Below are 21,728 nucleotides of genomic sequence, written 5' to 3'. Positions count from 1 at the left end.
AATTTCTATATGAGATAGCATTTGTGATTTTAAGTAGAGGAGACAATCCATATGTAATGATCAGTAGTACATGAAGTGAAGAGCAAGAGGCCAGCTGATTCTCAGTTTCATGATTTGTTCAACAAGAGAGAGGCTCTGAAACAGGTTTTTTTTTTTTTTAAATCATGTGCTCTGAGGCAGCTAGATGGCCCAATCAATAGACCACTGGCCCTGAAGTCAACTATGAGATGCTTGTCAAATTACTTTGCCCCAATTGCCTCACCAAAAATAAAGTAAAATAAAATTTTAAAATATATATATTCAAAATAATAAAATCATGTGTCCCACACTCAGTTCTCCTGACCTCTGTTTTTAGTGATAGTCTTTTATTAGATTTATTCAGTCCTGTTCCCCAGTCTATGGAGGAGGAAAAAACCTTACAGTAAATAAGCTATGTATGTGGCTTTCCATAGCCACTGGATATTGTACAAGCTGTTCCAAAACTTTTAGTGCAGAGGCAGCTTCATACAGTGGCCAGGAAGCTGGACTAGAAACCAAAAAGACCTGGATTCAGATCCTGCCCCTGACACACACTGATTTTGTAACCCTAAGTAAATGACTTAATCTCTTAGTGCTCTGGATAATTCTTTATTGTACAAAATGCAGAGAAGGTGCCAAACTGATTGAAGGAATTCATCATCTTTCCTTCAAAACCCTGCCTTCTTTTCAGCTTCCCTAATATTGTTAAAGACATCACCATCCTCTCTTGTCACAGACTTACATTCTTGACACTTCCCTGTCATTCCCACATATCTAATATGTTGCAAAATCTTACCAATTTTCCTTTTAACCCTCTTCTGTCCTCTGACACAGATACTACACAACCCTGCTGTAGGCCTTTCTCATCTCATGCTAAAATGATTACAGCAGCCTGCTAGTTGGTTTCCCTCCCTCTAGTCACCCCCCACTGCAGCCCTTCTTTGTCTTAGTTGTTCAGCTGGTCTTCAGTAACTAAGGTCTCACCATATTACTCCTCTTCCTCTCCCCTGTCCCATTCAGTAAATTCCAGTATCAGAGAAAATTCCTCTGTTTGGCTCCTTCTTACCTTTCTACTCTTTATACTTTATTCCCCTCAATGATGCTGTGACACTGGCTTTCTTGCTGTTAACACATGATACACCATCTCCCTGACACCAGGACAAATTTCCATTTGTGTCTTCCATTCCTAGAACTCTTTCTTCTCCTTTCTGCTTCCTGACTCCCCTATTTTAAGTCTCAGCTACAATCCTATCTCCTATAAGAAACCTTTTACAATTCTTCTTAATGCTATGGCCTTCCTTTGAACTTACCTCCAGTTTACTCTGCATATAACTTCTTTGCAAATTGTTGTATGCATGTTGTCTACCCCATTAAATGTAAACACATTTAGCTGTTGGTATAATTTTCTTCTTATAGGGGTTTGAATGCTTTCTCTGTTTGGCCAATAATATTCTAATAGTTAAGCAGTCAACCTTTGTCTTTGCTTTTCTTTGCTAGCCCTTTCCTAAAGTATCCCCCACTATCAGCTGCGGTACTAGTAAGCATACTGGCACATTGTAAGCACTTAATATATGCTTGATGATGTTCATGCAGATGAACTTCCAAGTCTAGTTCCATCCCTCAAAAAGTAAGAGTATGAGATTCAAGATATAGAATATGCTTAAGGTTGATATATGCATCCCCTAATTTGATATTGCTACTACTAAAGAGCTGTTTAGAGCTCAAGCACTGTAAACATTGCACTCCATAAGTTTCCTTTTCCCCTCTTTGTGGTTTCTGACTCTAGGACATGGAGAAATCCTCCTTCCGTACCTGGGGGAGTTCTCAATTCAGTATTAAACTAAGATTTAGTGAATAATATCAGGAATACTTATAGTAGCATATTAATGCTTGAATATCTCCTGTCAAGTATCATTCAGTTGCTTAATTTGTATTAGTTAGTCTCACTAAAGTTAGGATGAGTTCGAATGGGACATAAAAATCAATCCCTCAGAACTGTCAAGTCTTATTCAAGTCAGACCAATAATGCCTTAGAAGGGAAAAGAAGGTCTTTTATTATTTGATGTTGATATGTTGACTGAAGTTATATTATTAACATTTTCATCTCTGTCACCTTTAATTCTTAAAAATAAAGATCAGTAACTCTTGTTGACTGATTTTTAGAGGTATTACATTCTGAGAAAGGAGGAGGAAAGAAGGAAACAAGCGTTTATTAAGCACTAACTGTGCCACACACATACTGTGCTTAACCAGTGGAATTACAAATACAAGAAAAAAGAAACATGTCCTATCATCAAGGAGCTTAATATTCTTATTTTTTTAATAAAGCTTTTTATTTTTCAAAATACATGCAAAAATAGTTTTCAATATTCACCTTTGCAAAATCTTGTGTTCCAAATTTTTCTCTTTCTCTGCTCGTCTTCCCCCTCCTCTAAGCAGTGAGTAATCCAATATAGGTTACATATGTGCAGTTCTTCTAAACATATTTCCACATAGATCATGCTGTGCCCCTCCCCCAAAAAAATCACATCAAAAGGAGGAAAAAATGAGCAAGAAAAAAAAGACAAGCAAACAAACAACAAAGGTGAAAATACTCTTGTTTTGATCCATATTCAGTCCCCTTAGTTCTCTCTCTGGATGCAGATGGCTCTTTCCTTTATACTGATCCTACTATATACAAGGCATGGTGCTAAGTACTATGGATACAAAAAGAAGCAAAAGATAGTCTCTCCTCAAAGAGCTTACCTAGGGAACTGAGTTAAATTTACAGGAAAAAGAGCCATTCCTCAACTGAGAAATGGCAAATATGAAAAGACAGTTTTTAGAGGAAGAAATACAATCAATAGCTATATGAACAAATGTTCTATGTCACTAATAATTAAAGAAATGCAAATTAAAACGTCAATGATTGATTGCCATCTTAGGGATGGATGGCAGGAGGAAAAAAAGGAAATCAAAATATAATAAAAGTAAATGTTGAAAACTAATAATTTTTTTTTTAAAAAGCAAAATAAATTGAGGCACTACAACACATTTACCAAATGTGCAAATTTGAGAAAATGGGACATGATATGATCAAAAGGGATGTCAGAAAATAGATATATTAATATGCTGAGGGTAGAGCTATGAACTAGTCTAGTCCTTCTGGAAAGCAATTTGAATGCATGTCCCAAAAGCTATTAAATTGTGTTTTTAAACTGCCAATACTACTACTAAATCTATATCCCCAAAAGATCAAGAATATAGGAAAAGGATTCATATGTACAAAATTAGTTTTAGCAGCTCTTTTTCTGGTGGCAGAGAAGATGCCCATCACTTGGCGCAATCTCTATAAGTTATAGCATGTGAATGTGATGTAATACTGTTGTACAACAATAAAGATGAAAAGAATGATTTTATATAAAGTTAGGAAAAGACGTATAAACCAATGCAAACTTAAGTGAGCAGAACCAGAACAATTTGTATAATAATAAACATATTTAATTGAAAGACTTGAGATCTGGGGGCAGAGCTAAGATGTCGGAGTAAAGGTAGGTGGCAACTCCCCCAACCTCTCTCCCAAACTGCTTCAAATTCCTTTAAATAATGACTCTAAACAAGCTTTAGAGCATCAGAATGCCCAGAAAGACGGAATAAAACATTTTAAGCTGAAGGCAACCTACCAGGTCAGCAGAAAAGGTCTGTGACAGAGTAAGAGTCCTGCATGCAGTCTTGGTGTAGGGTGTGCTAGGGTAGCCCTAACCCTATGTCAGTAAAGCAGAAATGGATGTAAGAACCTCTGAATCAGCGGCAGTACAGATGGCTTCGAGACATGTCAGCCCAGAGATACCAAAGAGAACTTGGAAGGTCAGCAGAAAAGGTCTGTGGCTACAGGGTGGGAGTCTAGTGCACAGTGCAGGTCATGCCAACACAGCCCGGCCCCTGCATCAGCAAAGCAGGACTCTGTTGCTTTAGCACAGCAGATGTTACAGGTACAGTGGGGCAGGGACACTCCTAACAGTTTCAGGGCAGAAAAAAGGGCTTGTGGTCCCTAAAATGATTTCTGAAAACAGCTGCACAAAATCCCTGAAGCTTGGGGCAGGGAACCCTTCACCCTGGAAATGGAGCCCTACTTTAACAAAGAGTCAAAAATTAAGTAATAAGTTAGGAAAAGGAACAACAAAAAAAGTTTATTACCAAAGAAAGTTACTATGGTGTCAGAAAAGATCAAAATACACACTCAGAAGAAAATAACAAAGTCAAAGGTCCTACATCCAAAGCCTCCAAGAATAATAAGAATTGGTCTCAGGCTACAGAAGAGCTTGAAAGAGATTTTGGAAATAAAGTAAAAGAGATAGAGGAAAAATTAGGAAAGACTTGGGATCTCTGATCAACACAACAACTAATTATGATTCCAGAGAATTCACAATGTAAATTGTGACCTACCTTCTGAGAGATTGGCAATGGAGTCAGGGTATAGATTGAGATGCTTTTCTCTTCTCTTCTTCTTCTTTTTTTTTTTTTAATATATATTCTTAATTTGGGAATTTGTTTTGTTAGACAACACATACTTGTAATGGGTTTTGTTTTTTTTGTAGGGAAGAGAAGTTGGAAGAGAGTTTAGTGCTGAAAATAAAATAAAATTGAATTAAAAGTAAAAATAATGTTAATGATCTGCTATATGATTTATGAATCAATCCTAATACATTATAGTCAGTATATTTTGCTGACATAGTGGAAATGGTATCGAACAATTGAGAGTAACCATTTTAACCTTAAGTATTATCAATGGGACTTTATGATTCCCACCAATAACAAGTGCAATCAGTATTTGTCAACTACTTACCATGTACCTGGAGCTTTCTACAACATAGCTAAGAAGGAGAATAAAGAGAATAAAGCAAGTATGGGGGGGAGGAATGGGAGAAACAATAGAAAGGTCTTTATGTGGCAAATGATAGAGCAACATATTACTCACAAATGATTTATGTCCCTTCTGTCAAAAACTACTTTTTTCCTCAAGATCACAAAACTGATCTGCAAAACAAATGTTTTAAAATCTCTTCTCCAATGAAACTGACTTTCATTTACTTTGCTTTTCAGTATTCTCCTCCTAATATTACATCTTTAATCTGAGAATAGTTCACACACTGCTTACTTATCTGTTATTCTTGTTCTTTGTTTCCTCTTAGCAATAAAATTTTAATTGTCTGTATAAAGAGTACCTTATTAGTCTCAACAGTTTACTCTCAAAGGATGCTCTATATAAACTATCCCAGGCATGTAGGTGCTACTGATAGGCCTGAGCACATTTTTGTAACATCTAAAGCCCTTGCAGATTTATTTTATATGAAATGATTTCCTGATTTTGTAAGTAATGATTATGGGATCAGAATGAGGCTATTCAGTTCTTCACCACTCTACCTCAAGCAATTTTTCAGATGCACATACTGCTGAGAGATTGAGCCCAAAACAATTTCTGGAAGTTAGTTTTAAATAATATTGATTGGGGTAACTAGGTGGCGCAGTAGATAGAGCACCAGCCCTGAAGTCAGGAAGATGAGTTCAATTCTGGCCTCAGATACTTAACACTTTCCAGCAGTGTCACTTAATCCCAGTTGCTTCAGCAAAAAAACAAACAAACAAATTGATTACTTTGGGCATTAATTTCAATAACATTTTCATTTATGCTGTTTTGGTCTTCCTATACATGCATATATACATATATGTTTAATTTGTAGATAGTATTCAGTTAAGGATTCCTGTATTTTTCTCTCTATATGTTTGAAATTGAGGATCCTAATGATACAGGTTACTAAAAGTTTCTTTTGTTTTATTCACTTAGCTTCTTACATCGTCATGATGAAGCATTCTCTACTGAACCCCTAAAAAATAATGGCAGGGGAAGTCCTCTTGGCTTTTATCACGTTCAGAATGTAAGTGATAAATTAATTTCTTTGGAGTTTGGCTAAGAATGGGTAGTACTGTACAGTTTCCATTCAGTTTTCCCAAATCAAAGGAAGATGAGTTCAGAGATCAGGTACTGCCCAAGAGAAGATAATAGAGGAAACTACCTAAAGTAGTAGTGCAATCTTCATTGTTGAGCATAAGTATGCCCCGTGCAAATTGTAGTTAGTCCATCTTAGTCATCAATATGTATATGGGTGTATGATTGGGTGGTAGGAAGGGCTAAGGAAATCTTTCATTAGTGTGGGCTTATCGTATCATTTGCAATTGCTTTCTTCTCTGCAGAAAAATACAGGCAAGTTAAATAAGCATTTTATTGAGATGACCACTAAATGCTAAGCCATTAACCCCAATGTCAACTAAATTGACCAAAAAAAAAAAAATTGAGTAAAATAAATTCCTTAGTAAATTCATAGTTCAAAAGAACAAAAGCACAAATTCTTTTGTGCTTTTTATGTTTTATATTGAATTCCAGGTTCTGTTTCCTGATGATGGATAACAAACTTCTAAGACTATACAGCTCCTGGCTGTAGTCTGTTCTCTGACTAATTAGAATAGTAAGAAGACAGAACCTGTGGGCAGGCCCCTCTGCAGTAGGGGAGCATGCCTCTCTGCAGTATCTCAGTCACACTAATAGCAATCATTGTCTGGGCCACTCACCCAATCAAGGAGAACCATCTAGGAGAACTTGTTGAATAAAACACCACAGAAGAAACTGAGTTTTAAAGTGGCTTGTGGTAGGTAGGGGTGCAGGTGCAGGAAGAAGTGTGTAAGCAAAAGTAGTACAGTCTAATACCAAAGGGTGAAACACCTCACATACTAATTCCAAGAGAGTGTAGTGAGAAGACAACAGGCCTGAATTCTAGTCCCAGAATTTTTAATTCTCTGTTTTATGACCTCTCTGGCTCTCAGCTTCCTCATCTATAACAGGAGGAAGGAAGGTAGACCATATATATATAATGCAAATTCTAACACACAGTCACACATAATGAAATGTGGAATCGAGATTGGATCATTTTTATGGAGGTACTTGGTACTATGCTTGTGTGTACTTTTTACAAGGAAATGTTGAATTCAGATTTCAGGTAAGAAAAAAGCCCTTTTTGTTAGTTTTTTCACTTCTCTCATTTGCTTTCCTTTTCCTTTGCTAGATTGCAGTGGAGGTAACGGAATCCTTTGTGGACTACATCAAGACCAAACCTATAGTATTTGAGGTTTTTGGGCATTACCAGCAACACCCTCTTCATGTTCAAGGACAGGACCTTCACAGGTATGAACTAAATGAATCAAAAAGATTTGTTATTAGTTGTTTTCACACGAAAAAAAAGAGAGACCCTTATAGGGACTTATTATCTCAGCCACCTTATATTTCTCTACGTTCAGTTGAAGTCATTACTAGCTTTACAGAGGCTTTACCAAAGGTCCTCTTTCTGAGGACACTTGAGATTTTCTTATGTGACTTTATAGAAAGCATCTTTACCAGAGATGCACTGCTGTGCTATACTTCAGATTAGCTGGGGAAAAAAATTTTTTTTTCCTTAAGACTTTTAAACTGATGAATGAAAAAAATTGCATAGAAACTCTGTGGTGGAGTGAGTAATGATGATAATAATTGAGACAAAAGTTACTAGAAAAGTCTCACGGCCCATTTTTAGCCAAGACATACAAGAGAATGGTCAGGATTCTATTTTATTTTAATGCTAACTAAAATGTCATTTTAGTTAGCATTTCAATGTAGGGGAAATGAGGTCTAGCATCTGCAATACTGAAATGAAAACTTGAAAGATTTGCTTGAAGAGAAATTAGAATGGTGGTGGTATAAGTCCCCCAAACCTTTGTCAGTGTGTAGGAAACCTCACTTACTGCTTTTCTTTGCAGTCCTCCTCAACCGTCACGACGATTCTTCCCTCCACCCATGCCACTCTCCAAACCAGGTGAGAATCTAGTCATTTGTAGGAATATTTATCTATGTCCATCATTCTGAATAGCTGTAAGGGTATAATAGAGTCTACATTATCAACTTTAAATTTTCTGGAGAAAGCAGCTGTCTCCTCAGCTTCTAAATTAGAACCTTAAATGTGAAGAGATAAGGTTGTATAAACCTTTAGACAGCATAGTCCTACTGGCCAGCTGAACCCCTCTTGTGTGCTTCCTAAGCATTTGTAAAATCTTGGTGATCCACCTCTTTCTCTTCTTGTAACTGTCCATTTCCCCTGTTCTCTGCATGTTTTTAGCTACATTGAAATGATTCAGAACTTTTCTTTGCATAATCAAGTTATTCTGCATGTTCAATTATCTTGTTTTCTTTTTATTTTCTTCTTTTTCCCACACCATCCATCCTCCTAATTCCTAACCCACTTGTCCTCCTTCCTTGTTCTCTGTATTGTGGTTCTTCCCCCTTTCACCAGACCATGAGAGAAAGATTGAACTGATTCGCTATCTCATGTCTGGCTATGTGAATGTTCACGTACTGGATGTGTTTTCTGAGCATGCCAATGTCCTTGCATCTTCTGCCGTCGCCAGCTTCCAGGAGGGGGCTGACCCGCTACCGTCTTTTCTCTTTCTGCCTGTCCCTGGCTGCCAGAACGAACGGCTGCCTAAGCGAGATGGTTAGTGGCCAAACCATTTCCACCTTAGAGATAGAATCGTCCTAAGACATTGGTGGTGTATGAATGAAACAAACTTTTCTGCCTTCTTTGGATATTGTAAATTTAACACCTGGTTCTTTTAGTCAGGAAGTCCTAAAACATGGCTTAGAAAAAGGTTTTGGGAAGTCCCTTCTTGGCGGGTTGTTCCTGAAGGCTTGGCTGCTGGGTTTCTTAAATTTCAGAAGCTGTACACTTCAAGGCAGTTTTCATTCCAAAATTCTAGTATATAGAAGTAGTTTTCTTGGTGTTAGATTTTTTCTCCTGACAACAAAGATAACTCTGAATTAAGGGTTCTATTTCTTTCTTGCTTGGCACCATTAGCTCATAATAAGTTGATTTTGGTTCAGGCATAGATTTTTATGAGTAGAAGTAGAATTCTTCCATGACTTCTAGAACCAGAAATTTGGAGCCATTTTCTACCCACATGACCTTGAGGAAATCATTTCACATTTCTGGGCCCAAGTTTTCTTATATTTAAACAGGAAAGATTGGAATGATAGCCTACTGTGGTTCTTACCATTTCTAAAAATATACTTTAATCTTTTTAGTTCAAGTTTATTTTTAAGATAATGTTTCAAAAGCATAACAAAATCATAAGAATTAAAATTCTTAGCAAAATAATTAGAATTTTGGCTAATTTATTCATTTAAACATTTCAAAGTTACTTGAGGTATAAAATTTAAATCTGAAGTAAATGATATAAAATAACTCTCAGAATCTTGTATTTGGAGATACAGACTCTATTCACAAATTGTAGAGAACTTTGTACAAATGAAAATTTCAAACTTGAATCTTTTCTCAAAACTGTATCCAAAAAAAAAAAAAAAAAGAGGAACTGTATTGTAATTGATGTTTTGCAAACTAAAAAATATAGTTCGCCAGAGCAGGGGTCAGCAAATTGCTGCTTATGGCCCAATCTGGCTTTTTCCTAATTTTTTATAATATTCATCATCTAAGACTTCTTTATTTTTTACATTTTAAAATAAAATATTATTGTATTTAAAAATGTAAAAACCATTCTTAAGTTTTGGGCCCTACAAAAACAAGTGGTGTACTCACTAATAATATTTTACCAATTCCTGCTCTGGAATATTTGGGGTTTTGCTGTACTCTTGGTCTCAAAAAGATTCTTTTGAAACAAATTGTAGAAAAGATTTTGTTTAAATTTGAAATCTTCCCACAAAGATGTCTAAGTATTTAGCACAATTTGTGGAACTTTCGTTCTGTGATTTCTAGATGTATCTAATTCAAACATGCAAACTGCATCATAGCATGTCATTTATTCTTTTTTGGGGAAATGACTATATAGGGAATGGAAATACAGACCACAAATGTAGTATATTGTCTGAGGACCAATTTACCCATTTATCTCATTCTCTAGAATAAGAAGGAATAATTCTATTTATTCTTTATATTCTCTGGCTTCTACCTTCTAGTTTTCTGGTCCTAAGTTACTCTCTTGGCTTTTGTGGCAATTACCAAAATGATCCAAGGGTCAGAGACTGTTATTTGAACAGCATGCAATGTAGTAAGAGGTTTTCAATAAGTAAGACTCATGTTTTCTCATTTTTTTCCCCATAAAGTACCAGCAACAAAGTTGAACACTATGAGCAAAACAAGCTTGGGCCAGAGTATGAGCAAATATGACCTTCTTGTATGGTTTGAAATCAGTGAACTGGAACCTACAGGAGAGTAAGTCCATCTTAATCTCATTTTCACTGAAGAAAAAGGCTAGAAACAAAGGGCTATAATATGTGATATATAAGGTTGCTAGAGTGTGTCATAGTGCACAGATTGCTGTGTGTGAAGCCAAGAAAACCTGACTTAGCTCTGGGACTGTGAAAGGTCATTTCACCTCTGTCTGCCCCAGTTTTCTCAGTTATAAAATGAAGCTATCAGTAACACCTACCTTCCTTGTAAAGATCATGAGATAACATTTGTAAAGCCCTTAGCACAATCTCTGGTAAGCAAGTAAGCTCTATAGAAATGCTATTATTGTTGATGTTACTAGTTCAACTTTCTGAATCTCTGTCAACTACAATTATAAGCTGAACTGGTCTTATAAGCATTGATTCACCAGTGAGGTGTTCACGTCACAGAACTTTCTATTCATAAGTTCTTTAGCTTCTTTCACTGCTACCAGATGGCAGAGAGGATTGATAGAACAACTTGAGATACATAGGATAGTAGTTAGGACACTGGACTTGGAGCCAGGAAGACCTCAGCTCACAGCTCACTTCTGATACTTGTGTCAAGTTCCATCACTTTTCTACACCTTGGTGTCCTTGTCTGTAAACTGCAGTGTGTGGACTCTAAAGCTCTTCCAGCTCTAGAGCCACAGTGCTGTTAACCTCATTATACTTTGTCATGTAAGCATGTTGTCCTACTCTCTTTCCACTATGTGAGTTTCATCAGAAGCAAAAAGAAAGAAGATTATTCCACAGAAAGTTGTCAGGAATTTCAGGGAGTTTCTAAAGGATAAAATCCTCTCTTGGATCAAGAAAACAGGCTCACACTGACCTTATCATCCTGGGCTGATAAATTATGACAATATCCACATTATGAAAAATGTGGATTTTGAATAAAAGCTGTGTCCAAAATGTTTCTGCAAACTAATAAGTCTGTGACACAGAGGAAAGCACTCTTAACATATAGGAAAAGGAAATTGCAAGCTTGAAATTTTGACTCTGTAGTTTTATGTATAATCCTAAATATTTTGGAACTGCTAATACATTAGAGCAGTGGTGTCAATTTCAAATAGAAATGGAAACCACTCAATTAATCATCTCCGGTGGCTACATATTGACTTAAAAAACCACATGTTATCATTATGTATGTTCCATTGTATTTTTGTTTGTTTTGTTAAATATTCCCAATTACATTTCAGTGTGGTTTGGGGGCCACACTGGGGAATGTTAAAGGCCACCATGCACTTGGGGATTGCATGTTTGACATGTCTACATTAAAGCAGGATGCCAAATAGCATACTGAGTGACCAAGAATCTGGTGATGAAGTTCACAAGAAGCAGATCCATTATATAGTTATTGTTTATATTCCTGAGAAAGTATAGTTCATTGAAACAATAAAGCAAATAACTTTCAATAATTCTAGGACCAGTGCAGACAAGTGCTGCCAAGAGTTCCAAGAGGCAGAATATGGTGACAATCATTAGATGCCATTAGCAAGATTCCAGAGATTTACATAGCACGATATGAGACTAAATTTAATAAGATGAAACTAATGAGACACATGAAAAGTCTTATACTTGGATTCAGAAAATTAGCTATGAAGCTGTACTTATGAACGTGCAAGATTAGGGAGAAATGGAAATTGTCTACAGCTACTAAATGACAATTTGTATGAAAAAGATCTAGAAATGTTAGTAAACTTTAAACTCAATATGAGTCATCAGTGTGATGTCTCAGCCAAAAAAACTAATACAAACTTGGATTGCATTAAGTGAATTCTCATGTCCAGAATGAGGGAGGTGTAATAATCCCCTTGTCTTCTTCCCTGGGCAGACCACATCTAGATTATTGGACTGTTCTGGGCACCACATTTGAGGAAAGGCATTGGTAACTTGAAAAGCTTCAGAGAGAGGGCAGTCCAGACAGCTGCTGTGCTCAGGGTCATGCCAGGAGAGTTGCCTGAATGATTTGAGGAAGTTTAGCCTGGAAAGGAGAAGGTAGGGAAGATAAAAGCTAAAGGTATGGGGTACCTAGGTAGCACAGTGCACCAGCCCTGAAGTCAGGAGGACCTGAGGTCAAATGTGGTCTCAGATACTTAACACTTCCTGGTTGTGTGACCCTGGGCAAGTCACTTAACCCCAATTGCCTCAGCTAAAACGTATATATGCTAAAGGTACATAGAAAAGAGCTGGGGGTGTTTAGCTTGTAGAAAATAAAACTTAAATGCCATCCTCATCCAGAAGGAGAACTATGGAGACTAAATATGGATCAAAGTATCCTATTTCCACCATTTTTTGTTTGTTTTTTCATTCTCATGGTTTTTCTCTTTTATTCTGATTTTTCTTTGACAACATGAATAATAGGGAAATATATTTAAAATGATAGTGTATGTGTAATCTATATCAGATTGTTTGGGAAGAGGGAGGGAAAAGAGAAAAAAATTTGGAACTCAAAATCTAACAGAAATGAATGTTGAAAACTATCTTTACATGTAATTGAAAAAATAAAATACTACCAAGTTAAAGAAAAAAAAACAAAACAAAACTTAAAAGACAGAGGGATAGCTTTCTTCAGGTATTTTAAAGTCTCTCCCATGGAAGAGACATAAGATTTGTTCTACTTATCCCAGCAGTAGAACTAGTAATAATATATGGAATGTTGGGAAAGGATTTTGGCTATATATTAGAAGACACTTCCAAGCTCTCCTCTTTCGAAATGGGCTGACCCAACATGTATCAAGTTCCCTCTCCATGGAAGTGTTCAAGTAAATACTAGATAACCTCTTGTTGAGAATGTTACAAAGGGAATTCTTTTTCAGGTATAGTTTGGATTAAATGACCTGAGGTAGTTTTCAACTCTGAGCTTCTGTGGTTTTGTGTTTATATGCTAGTGTAATCAGTAGGGTCTTGAAAAAGTCAGGTTTGTTTAACTAGGTTAGTGTTCCTCTCTAACTCCTTCTTTGTGTGTGTGTGCCAATGTTTATACAGGTATATCCCAGCTGTGGTTGATCACACTGCAGGCCTTCCTTGTCAAGGAACATTTATGCTTCACCAGGTATTAATAAAGGAGAAGGGGCTTGGGAGCAAGCATAGAAAGTGTTGAATAAAAGAATTCTCCCTTTCATGACAAAGATTTCTCCATAGGTAGTGAGGAGAGAGGGATAATAGGATTCCAGTAACTTTTTTTTCATAAATTTGGCTTTTCCTTTTAGCATTTTGCTGTATATCCTTGTAATTTTAAAGAAATTTGTAAATGACTTCTGAGTATGGTGGTGTAGCCATTCTGTTGAGGCTTAAGTAGGGGAATGAGCAACAATAGAGCTAAAGGCAATCTGATGTCCTCAGTATGTCTGGCATCAGTTTTCACAACATTTAAATATATTGTATCTCAATAACGTCAAGCAACTAGGTGATACATTTCTCACAAGCACACATAGTTGTTTAATATGGTTTGTACCATTCATATTGAAATATTTAAAGAAATTGTGCACTTGCATTCTAGATTACATCAATGGAGGAAGAAGTAGGAATGAAAATTGTTCCAGTTAAACACTTTTTGTGGTCCACAACTAGACTTTTCCTATGAGGATACTCTCAGGCCTGTTCTGTGAGGCAGGAAACTCAATGAGAATGTGTCTGTTTACCAGCTGGTGTCTCTCTTACACTTGTAATGGCTCAGATAGCACCCCCTCCCAGACAGTAGACTAGTGTGCAGGTGAGAGAAGTGCAGTTCTCCCTGATCCACCACTTTGCTTTTTTCACAGGGCATCCAGCGTAGGATCACAGTGACCATTATCCATGAGAAGGGCAGTGAGCTTCACTGGAAGGATGTTCGAGAGCTGGTGGTGGGTAAGTGCACCCAGGAGAGTGAAGAAATTGAGAAACACCAAAGAGGCCTTTTTTTGGCTGTAATTCCTAGACATTCCTTGACCAAGCCAGAGCTAGAGAGGATCAGTGTACTCAGAGACCTTATATAGGAACCTTAGCTCTGAAATTACTTTTATTCATTCCCTCCTTTTACTGTCACAGTAATCATTCATTCATTCAACAGATATATATTAATTACTTACTCTGTAAAAGCACTCTATTCAGGGACAATGGAAATTATTTTTAAAATTATAAAAACTCCCTTTATGAGCTCACAGTATCATTGAGAAAACAAAACCATACCTACTTTGTGTCCTCACATTCCTTCATGCTTTTGTTTGTGGTATTGTTTATGTCTGAAATGTCTTCTCTTTACCCTTTTCATCTGTTGAATTACAACTCATCACAACCCAATCACTACCTCCTGCGAAAAATTGGTTCCTATTGTTGCTGGTCAATAGTTTTTTCCTTCTGATCTCATGTAGTCTTTTGTTTTTTAGCTTTCTAATGCACTTACCATGTAATGCCATTAATTATTGTTATCTTTCTTTTCTCCCCTCTACTAAATTGTAATCTGTGAGGGCAGAACCCTTATCCTCTTAATTTTCTGTCTTCAATATGGCATGGCCATGTGCACCTCATTAATGAGTATCTTTTTATTGACTTACCAGTTCATTCTTTAATTCTTTAATTAGTTAAGTCATTGAGTGAGTAATGACAGAGAGTTAGGAAAAGTACAGATTAGAGTGCTCTGAAGCAATCAGGAAAGATATTGTGGATATGGTTAGGCTTGAGCCTTCATCATGAATTCAGTTCATTACAATACTAGTTAAGTGCCTACTTGATTCTGGGTCCTAAGTTCATCCACAAAATTATTGCCATCTGCTCAGGATATATGACATGTCTGTGGATAAGTAAATATTAGAGAATGTGAGGAGGAAGAAATTGTTAACATCTAAGGGAATAGTTAAGGGGACAACTGAGCTGAATTATTAGTAGTCTAGGACCAGAAAGTATTTATGTCAAGCTTTGGAATTTGGCTATCATTCTACAGGAAAATTGGGGAAAGGGGGACAGAGTAAGTAAAGGCTCTAGAATAAAGAAGGAATATGAATATTGTACATGAGCATTTTGGGGATTTTAATTAAATAATTTAATTAATTTGAGGGATAGGATAAGATGAATTCCCATAGACACGCAAGAGAACTTGCTCCTTATCTTTGCCACCAAAAATCCCCCACTTCCTCTGAAACTGCTAGCGCCTACCTTCTCTATCAATTTTTTTATTTGTGTTTATTTTAAATATACTTATTGCTCTATATTAGGATATAGACTTCTTGAGAGCAGGAATTATTTTGTATATTGACTTTTTTCCTTTAGTGCTTGCCATAACTAAGTCTTTAATGCTTCTTGATTGATTTAAATGCAGGTGACATTAGGGACAAAAAGAGTGGATGAATATAAGTTGTTTTACAGGAAGAAATGATGGAATTTTGTGATCAACTCCAAATGGGAGATGAAATGGAAGACTTGGGGATGATTTTGAAATTTTTAAGTTTGTGTTCACAGGAGAAGATTGGTACCATGGAAAGATATTGGAAAGGGGCCTGTTCTGTTCAAGAAAAGTTTGTCTTAGGAGACAAATTTGGGATGAAATTGTGCCATACACATAGATTGTTCCATATGTGTAGTTAGAAGTACCTTTGAATGAAAGGTCATAGAGTATTAGGGATAGAGAAAGACCTTAGAGATGATCTAGCTCATTCTAAAGATAAAAGAAATTAGGGCTCAGAGTGGAGGAATCACCATTCCCAAGTTTCCATTTGGTGAGGAGCAGACCCAGCATTTGGATACTCATTCTCCTCTCTTCCCAACTTCCCTCTTTCTTCCTAACCCAGGAGGAAAATCTTGAAAGGTGTCACAGTGGCAGAGGGGATCAAGGAAAAGCAGAGGCCTAAGCACTTAAAACAGTCAACCTGAGGAGCTCTCCTGGCTCTTGGAACTCTAGAATTTTGAATTTATTTAATGATTCGTAGTCTAAGAAGTTTACTTTTTTTTTGTCTTAGGCATGTATTCTGACAATAACAGAGCTTCCTTTTTCTTCAGGTCGAATCAGGAGCAAAGCAGAAGTGGATGAAGCTGCTGTTGATGCTATTCTCTCTCTGAACATTATTTCTGCCAAGTATCTGAAGTCTTCCCACAACTCTAGCAGGTAGGGCTCCAGAGAGTCCCTTGAGGTTATACTGAGAAGTGGTCAGTGTGCATTTTGAACCCTGCATCATAAAGGTTCCTGGGGCAGGGGTATCATTTACTTCCACTCTGTTTTCAGATGTCCTCAGGCTGCCACCAGAATAATTCTTCTATGTGTGTCTATGTAGTGATCAATATACAGATGGGAAAAGGTTTTTTTTTTTAATAAAATGAAGAGATTAGGAGAGAAGAGAGGGGGGTGAAAGCATCTGCATGTTATCTAGAGAATTAAAATAAAAATAAAGCATCACTAAGGTTATACTTTTGTGAGCAATTGCTGTGGGAGAAAGGTGCTGTGGATAGCAATGTTCCTGCACAGACACATTTCCCCCTACTCCTCCTATCCCTTCCGTGTTTAAGGAAGCCTCTTGTGGGTAGTTGTGACTGCTGCTGCTGTTTGAAAGAAATGTGTTGATCCTGTTCATTGCCATCCTCTTTGTCTTGGTTCACAGTGGTAAATCTACACATAGATCTCTTTGACCTAGCATGACTGATGTAAAGATCTTTTTGTCTTTATTTTTAAAATCATTTGGATTTCCTTTTCCCAGTAAGGTTAATCATTGTAAATGTCTTGATTAAGCAACCATCTTCTTTCCTTCTGTCAGACTGTAATTTCACAGGGTTTCACAAGCCAGTTTAATAGAAGGGTTTCTTTTTGCCTGAGAAAGACCAAACTGTTTGTTGTAGGGAAGCCAGAACTTCTTGATCTTCTCCATGGTGAGGGAGAGCAATTTGCTTATTTTTGAAAATGTGTTCAAAATAAATGAGCCTATGTTAATTTATTTTAGATCATTTCCTTTAACCTATTAATATGGAAGTGATCATCATCTGGGGAAGACACTGCCTCTTCCTGTATCCTAAAACCTTTTGCACTTTAAGAATCTTTTTGTATACTGATTGTGTCATAAGTCAGTGATGAGGTTAAGTATGTTCATAAATGCCTTAGGACAAAGAGAAATCAAAAAATTCAAATTATGTTTGAAGAGCAAGAGGCAGAAACTGACTGAACCCATTCGGCATGTCCAGGCTGGTAAGCGGACCTTGTTGCTTTGAAGCTAGACATCCCTGTGTGTGGACTGCCCTCTGCTACCAGTAATTGGTATTCATCAGCATTTTATCTCCGGGAGTACCGCACTGCTTGCAAAATGCATCGAGAGAGAAGCTTGAAGTGTTGGCAAAGTTCAAGAGGCCTGTCCTGTCCGTGTCTAGAGATGGCACCCCCATCCTGCAGGCCAAGAGAAAACTACATCCAGGGAGAATGGATTTTCATTTACACTTAGCCAGCACTTACTTATTTCAGGGCCCCCAGGATTGTCTTTCTTAATGTTACATTATAGATTAGATCCTTCCCTCCCTACACTTCTCATTGTCACTTTCTGCTGGACTCTGGCAGCTCCAAAGAGGGCTGGGAGCAGGAGGATGGGGAGAGGCCACCACCACCCTCTTCCCACCCCCGGGGCCAGGGGCCTTAACCAAGCCAGGTTCCCTATCTGATCAAGGGCTTTGGGGCATTCTCTTAGCTAAGTGTCTACACAGTTGTTTTCTAATTATTTTTTCTTTGCTTATCAGGAGATTTTTTTTTTCTCTTTTCTTTTTTGTTTTATACTTTTCTGCTTTCTTGTCTTGCTTTTGGCTGCACTAACAAGAGCTTTTTCTGTGTTTTTGCAGGCTCTTTCTTGATAAGGATATGCCTAGGTATTTTTTGTTTGCTTCTTATGCACATAAAGTTTTATGTTTAGCAGAATGCTCTGCCTTATGTTGTTATAATTGTACTTTTAACTCCTAGTATTTTTCCTTCTGCAAACCTCTCAGCTGATATTTAAGATATAGTATCTGGGGACAGCTAGGTGGCGCAGTGGATAGAGCACCAGCCCTGAATTCAGGAGGACCCGAGTTCAAATGTGGTCTCAGACACTTAACACTTCCTAGCTGTGTGACCCTGGGCAAGTCACTTAATCCCAGCCTCAGGGGTGGGGGGGGGAAAGATATAGTATCTGTGTTGTTTTTTATTATTCTGAAGTAATTCTCTTTCTCCACAGAAATTCTGTAATTCACGAACACAGTATAGCATGTGGATGATTTACTACTTTTTACATGTGCTAAACTTGCCCTATTTTATTCCTCTGTCTCTTTATAAGTGATCTTGCTCTTAATTTACTCAGTGGGAGATTTTTGAGTAAATTTCATACTACTTCCCAGTCTTATTATTTGAAAAACAAATTGTTCCCAGTATTTGTTTAGCCCTAATTCACAATTCCTCACTCTTTGATTTATCTAAACCAAAAGCTAGAGAGGTTTGCTGTTGATTCTTCCTTAGATTGTGAGCTCCTTGAGGGCAGGGGTTGTCTTTTGTCTCTTTGTATTCCCCAGGGCTTTAGCATAGTGCTTAACACATAGTAGATGCTTCATAAATGTTTAAGTTGTGGTTATGTTGTCCTTTCTTGTTTCTCTGATGTTATAGCAGAGTCGGATCTAGCTGTCACAGAACCTGTGAAAAGGACTATGCTTAAAATGTTCTTTCTTTGATGACTGAGACTTCTTTACCCTGTTGACCCACATGTTTTTGGAGCAGAACCAAAGTTCTGGTTGTGTTATATTGGAAACTTTCTATAACTGTTTTGCTTAATCTAGTACCCATTTTTTAAACTACCAGGTATTTTTCATTAGGTAAATAAATTGACTTGTCTCATCTTTAACCTTTGGCTTAAGTTAGTAGTTTGATGTATTATCTATTGTGCTTAGGATAACTTGTCATGAACCTTTCAGAGAAGTCTGTCAGCTGTGCCTATAAAGTCAGGAGAGTTTTAGGAAATACAAATTAAGCCATAAACTTCAAGGAGGAGGATTGTAGCTCTCCCTAGGAGACCTGTGCCTTTTTTCCACCAATACTGGCATGATTAAAAGTATCTCCAGGAGAGTCATTGTAAACAACACTCTAAAACCATTATTTTATTGCTGTCCTTTGTCTGTTTCTCTTTCTCTTCTTTTCTTTCTCCTCTCTTCCCTTTGCACCCCACCTCAGAAAATTAAATTTGTCTAATTTAATTGCTCAAGAAGATGACTATCCACTAAGTTAAAGCTCAGAAGAACCCTTCAGAGGACATAGGGTCCAAGTTTTCAGCTTATCTGGGAGCTCACAGGAACTCACCAAGAAAAAGGGACCTTCTCTGGGGCATACAGCTAGGAAGGGATAATAACACTTGCACTTAAGCTCAGATCTCCCGAGCTGCTACAGGCTTTGAAAACACTTTTCCCAAAGGAACTCTATGCAAAAGTGCTTGCTTGAAAGGAAGGTCATCAGGAGGAATCCAGAGCTTTCACTGTTCTTTTGTGTGTTTGCCCTAACTCTTTTGCCTTATTCTACTTGACACAAGCATAGAAATAGGACCCTGAATTATAGAAATGCCAAGTTCTTTTCTACTGAGAACTGGAAGTTTTTGCCTCACTAATTTTGAATCATGTAACCCACCTAATGACACTAATAAAGCCAGACTAAATACTGGAAATTATGTAAAATTTATGTATAGTAGTATAAGAATTTGCAATATTGAATCATTCAGCAATATTTCCATTCTGTTATGAAATATAGAAAGTCAAAAAGAAATTTTGTATCCTGGATTACTTGGAGATAAATTGAAACTTTCATTAAATTTTAGTTATCCTGAATCATGTGAAAGAGAATTTGGCCTTAAACACAGTTAATTGAGTACAAGATTTATTCAGAAGAGACTTAGGTTTCCCTTTGTTAGTCAGTCTGTCTGTCTGTCTGGGTATGTCTCCCCCCGCCCCGCCCCTTCCTTCCCTCCTTTTCTCCCCTTCTTTGTTGTTCTCTCCCATATTTTCACTCCCCCTCCACTTTTAGTGTTGTTTGTTGATGTGCTTTCATTGCCCCTCTCTCTCTTAAGAGAAAGACAGAGCATATTGCCAGTGTCCGTAAAGAATTTTAAATAAAACTACAATTACAAAATGCAATCAACAGTCTCTATCACACTGGCATGAAAATCTAGAAACTGAAGATTCTAGAGACCTCTTTGGCAGTCATATTTAAATGGGGCATAGATGTTTAGAGAGTTAAATAGCAGTGCCAAGGATTCATTGCTCCAGAAGGCTTGGTAAAGGTTTCTTTGGTTTTGTTCTCATAGGTTAGGGAGGAGGTAGGAAGGAATTCTCTAGAAGGATAATGCAGTTTACCTTGTGGAGACCTCCTGAGGGAACCTTATTCTTAAGTCCTGAATCATTTTTCTCCTCTGGGACTTAAAATTTAGCAACTCAAGAAATGGAAGACAACATTGGGAATTATTCAATAAAATGTTATAGAGATTTTGGCAGAACTTGAAAGCTAAATAATTGTATCAAAGTATGTGAAAGAAAAGATTCCTTTTCCAGATCCACCAAGAAGCTCTCTACTTAAACTCTCTTCCAATCCCCTACTGAAAGGTCAGTAAGGAACATTCAGTTTTCTCCGTGGGAATGGGCAAGAGACATAAGAACTTTAGTAGTGTTCTTCATGAACAAAATTTCATGTTAGTGTAGTTTCTATTATATTAGTAAATGCATTTCAGTGAATTATTTGGCAGGTTAACATGCTATTTTAACTAGCAAAGACTCTTATTTGTAAATAAGCATTTAAAGAAAAAAATTCCCATCCCTAAGGTTTTCTTGGTATAGGGACTTACTAGAGAAGAATTTCCTTTATCATGTGATTCACACACAACCTCATATTTGCTCTGTAGTTTGTAATCTTAGGTCACTGAAAAATTTAAATGACTTGCCCAGACTTACACATTTAGTTTACATCAAAGGTAGCATTTGATCAGTGCTATCCTAACATAGAGTCTTGCTACTACCTCTCAAAATATAATTTTCTATATTTGTTATATTCCCCATCTTAATCACTCCCCCAAAATATGATAGTGATTTTGGAAGCTTGTTGAATACAGACCCTTCTTCTGGATTATCTAAGGCCCAAGACAACTGGATGGCATATTAATTGGGTCCCTGGAGATATGAAGAGTAAAGTTTACAAATTGAGTATTTATTTCTAATACTTTTTAATAATTGACAAGGATACTCATGTGTTCTTTCTTTTCTCCACTCATTCCCACTCCCGTCCCTTTATCTCTCAGATCTTCCAGTCTTCATCTCCCAGATCTTTTTGTCTCTCTCAAAGGAGGAAGACAAGTTGATTATAGACCAAGAATTGCTTAATGAGTTTTAGTGCTGATCTGAATGTATTTTTTGCTTTTTCAACATTGCTGGAATTAGGGCTATGCTCTGATGAACTTGAAGAACCATTTGCTAAATAATAAAC

The 21,728-nt window shown here is 37.0% G+C and overlaps 1 protein-coding gene across 15 annotated transcripts in view; it reads left to right on the top strand.

The window, feature by feature from the left end:
* Positions 1 to 21,728, top strand: part of KIF1B (kinesin family member 1B) — a 188,391-nt gene that overhangs the window by 144,999 nt on the left and 21,664 nt on the right. For 8 of the 15 annotated variants that reach the window (XM_074306310.1, XM_074306306.1, XM_074306301.1 and 5 more), the window contains 8 exons: positions 5,843 to 5,933; positions 7,116 to 7,234; positions 7,843 to 7,898; positions 10,196 to 10,304; positions 13,289 to 13,355; positions 14,065 to 14,149; positions 16,274 to 16,379; positions 18,086 to 18,112. In XM_074306310.1, coding sequence (XP_074162411.1) covers positions 5,843 to 5,933; positions 7,116 to 7,234; positions 7,843 to 7,898; positions 10,196 to 10,304; positions 13,289 to 13,355; positions 14,065 to 14,149; positions 16,274 to 16,379; positions 18,086 to 18,112 — 660 coding nt within the window. The remainder of the gene's footprint in view (positions 1 to 5,842; positions 5,934 to 7,115; positions 7,235 to 7,842; positions 7,899 to 10,195; positions 10,305 to 13,288; positions 13,356 to 14,064; positions 14,150 to 16,273; positions 16,380 to 18,085; positions 18,113 to 21,728) is intronic. The other 7 variants (XM_074306314.1, XM_074306312.1, XM_074306311.1 and 4 more) reach the window with 1 other exon arrangement.

This window comes from Sminthopsis crassicaudata, chromosome 3, assembly GCF_048593235.1.
Source record: "Sminthopsis crassicaudata isolate SCR6 chromosome 3, ASM4859323v1, whole genome shotgun sequence".
NCBI lineage: Eukaryota > Metazoa > Chordata > Mammalia > Dasyuromorphia > Dasyuridae > Sminthopsis > Sminthopsis crassicaudata.
This window is presented reverse-complemented; position numbering and strand designations above follow the sequence as displayed.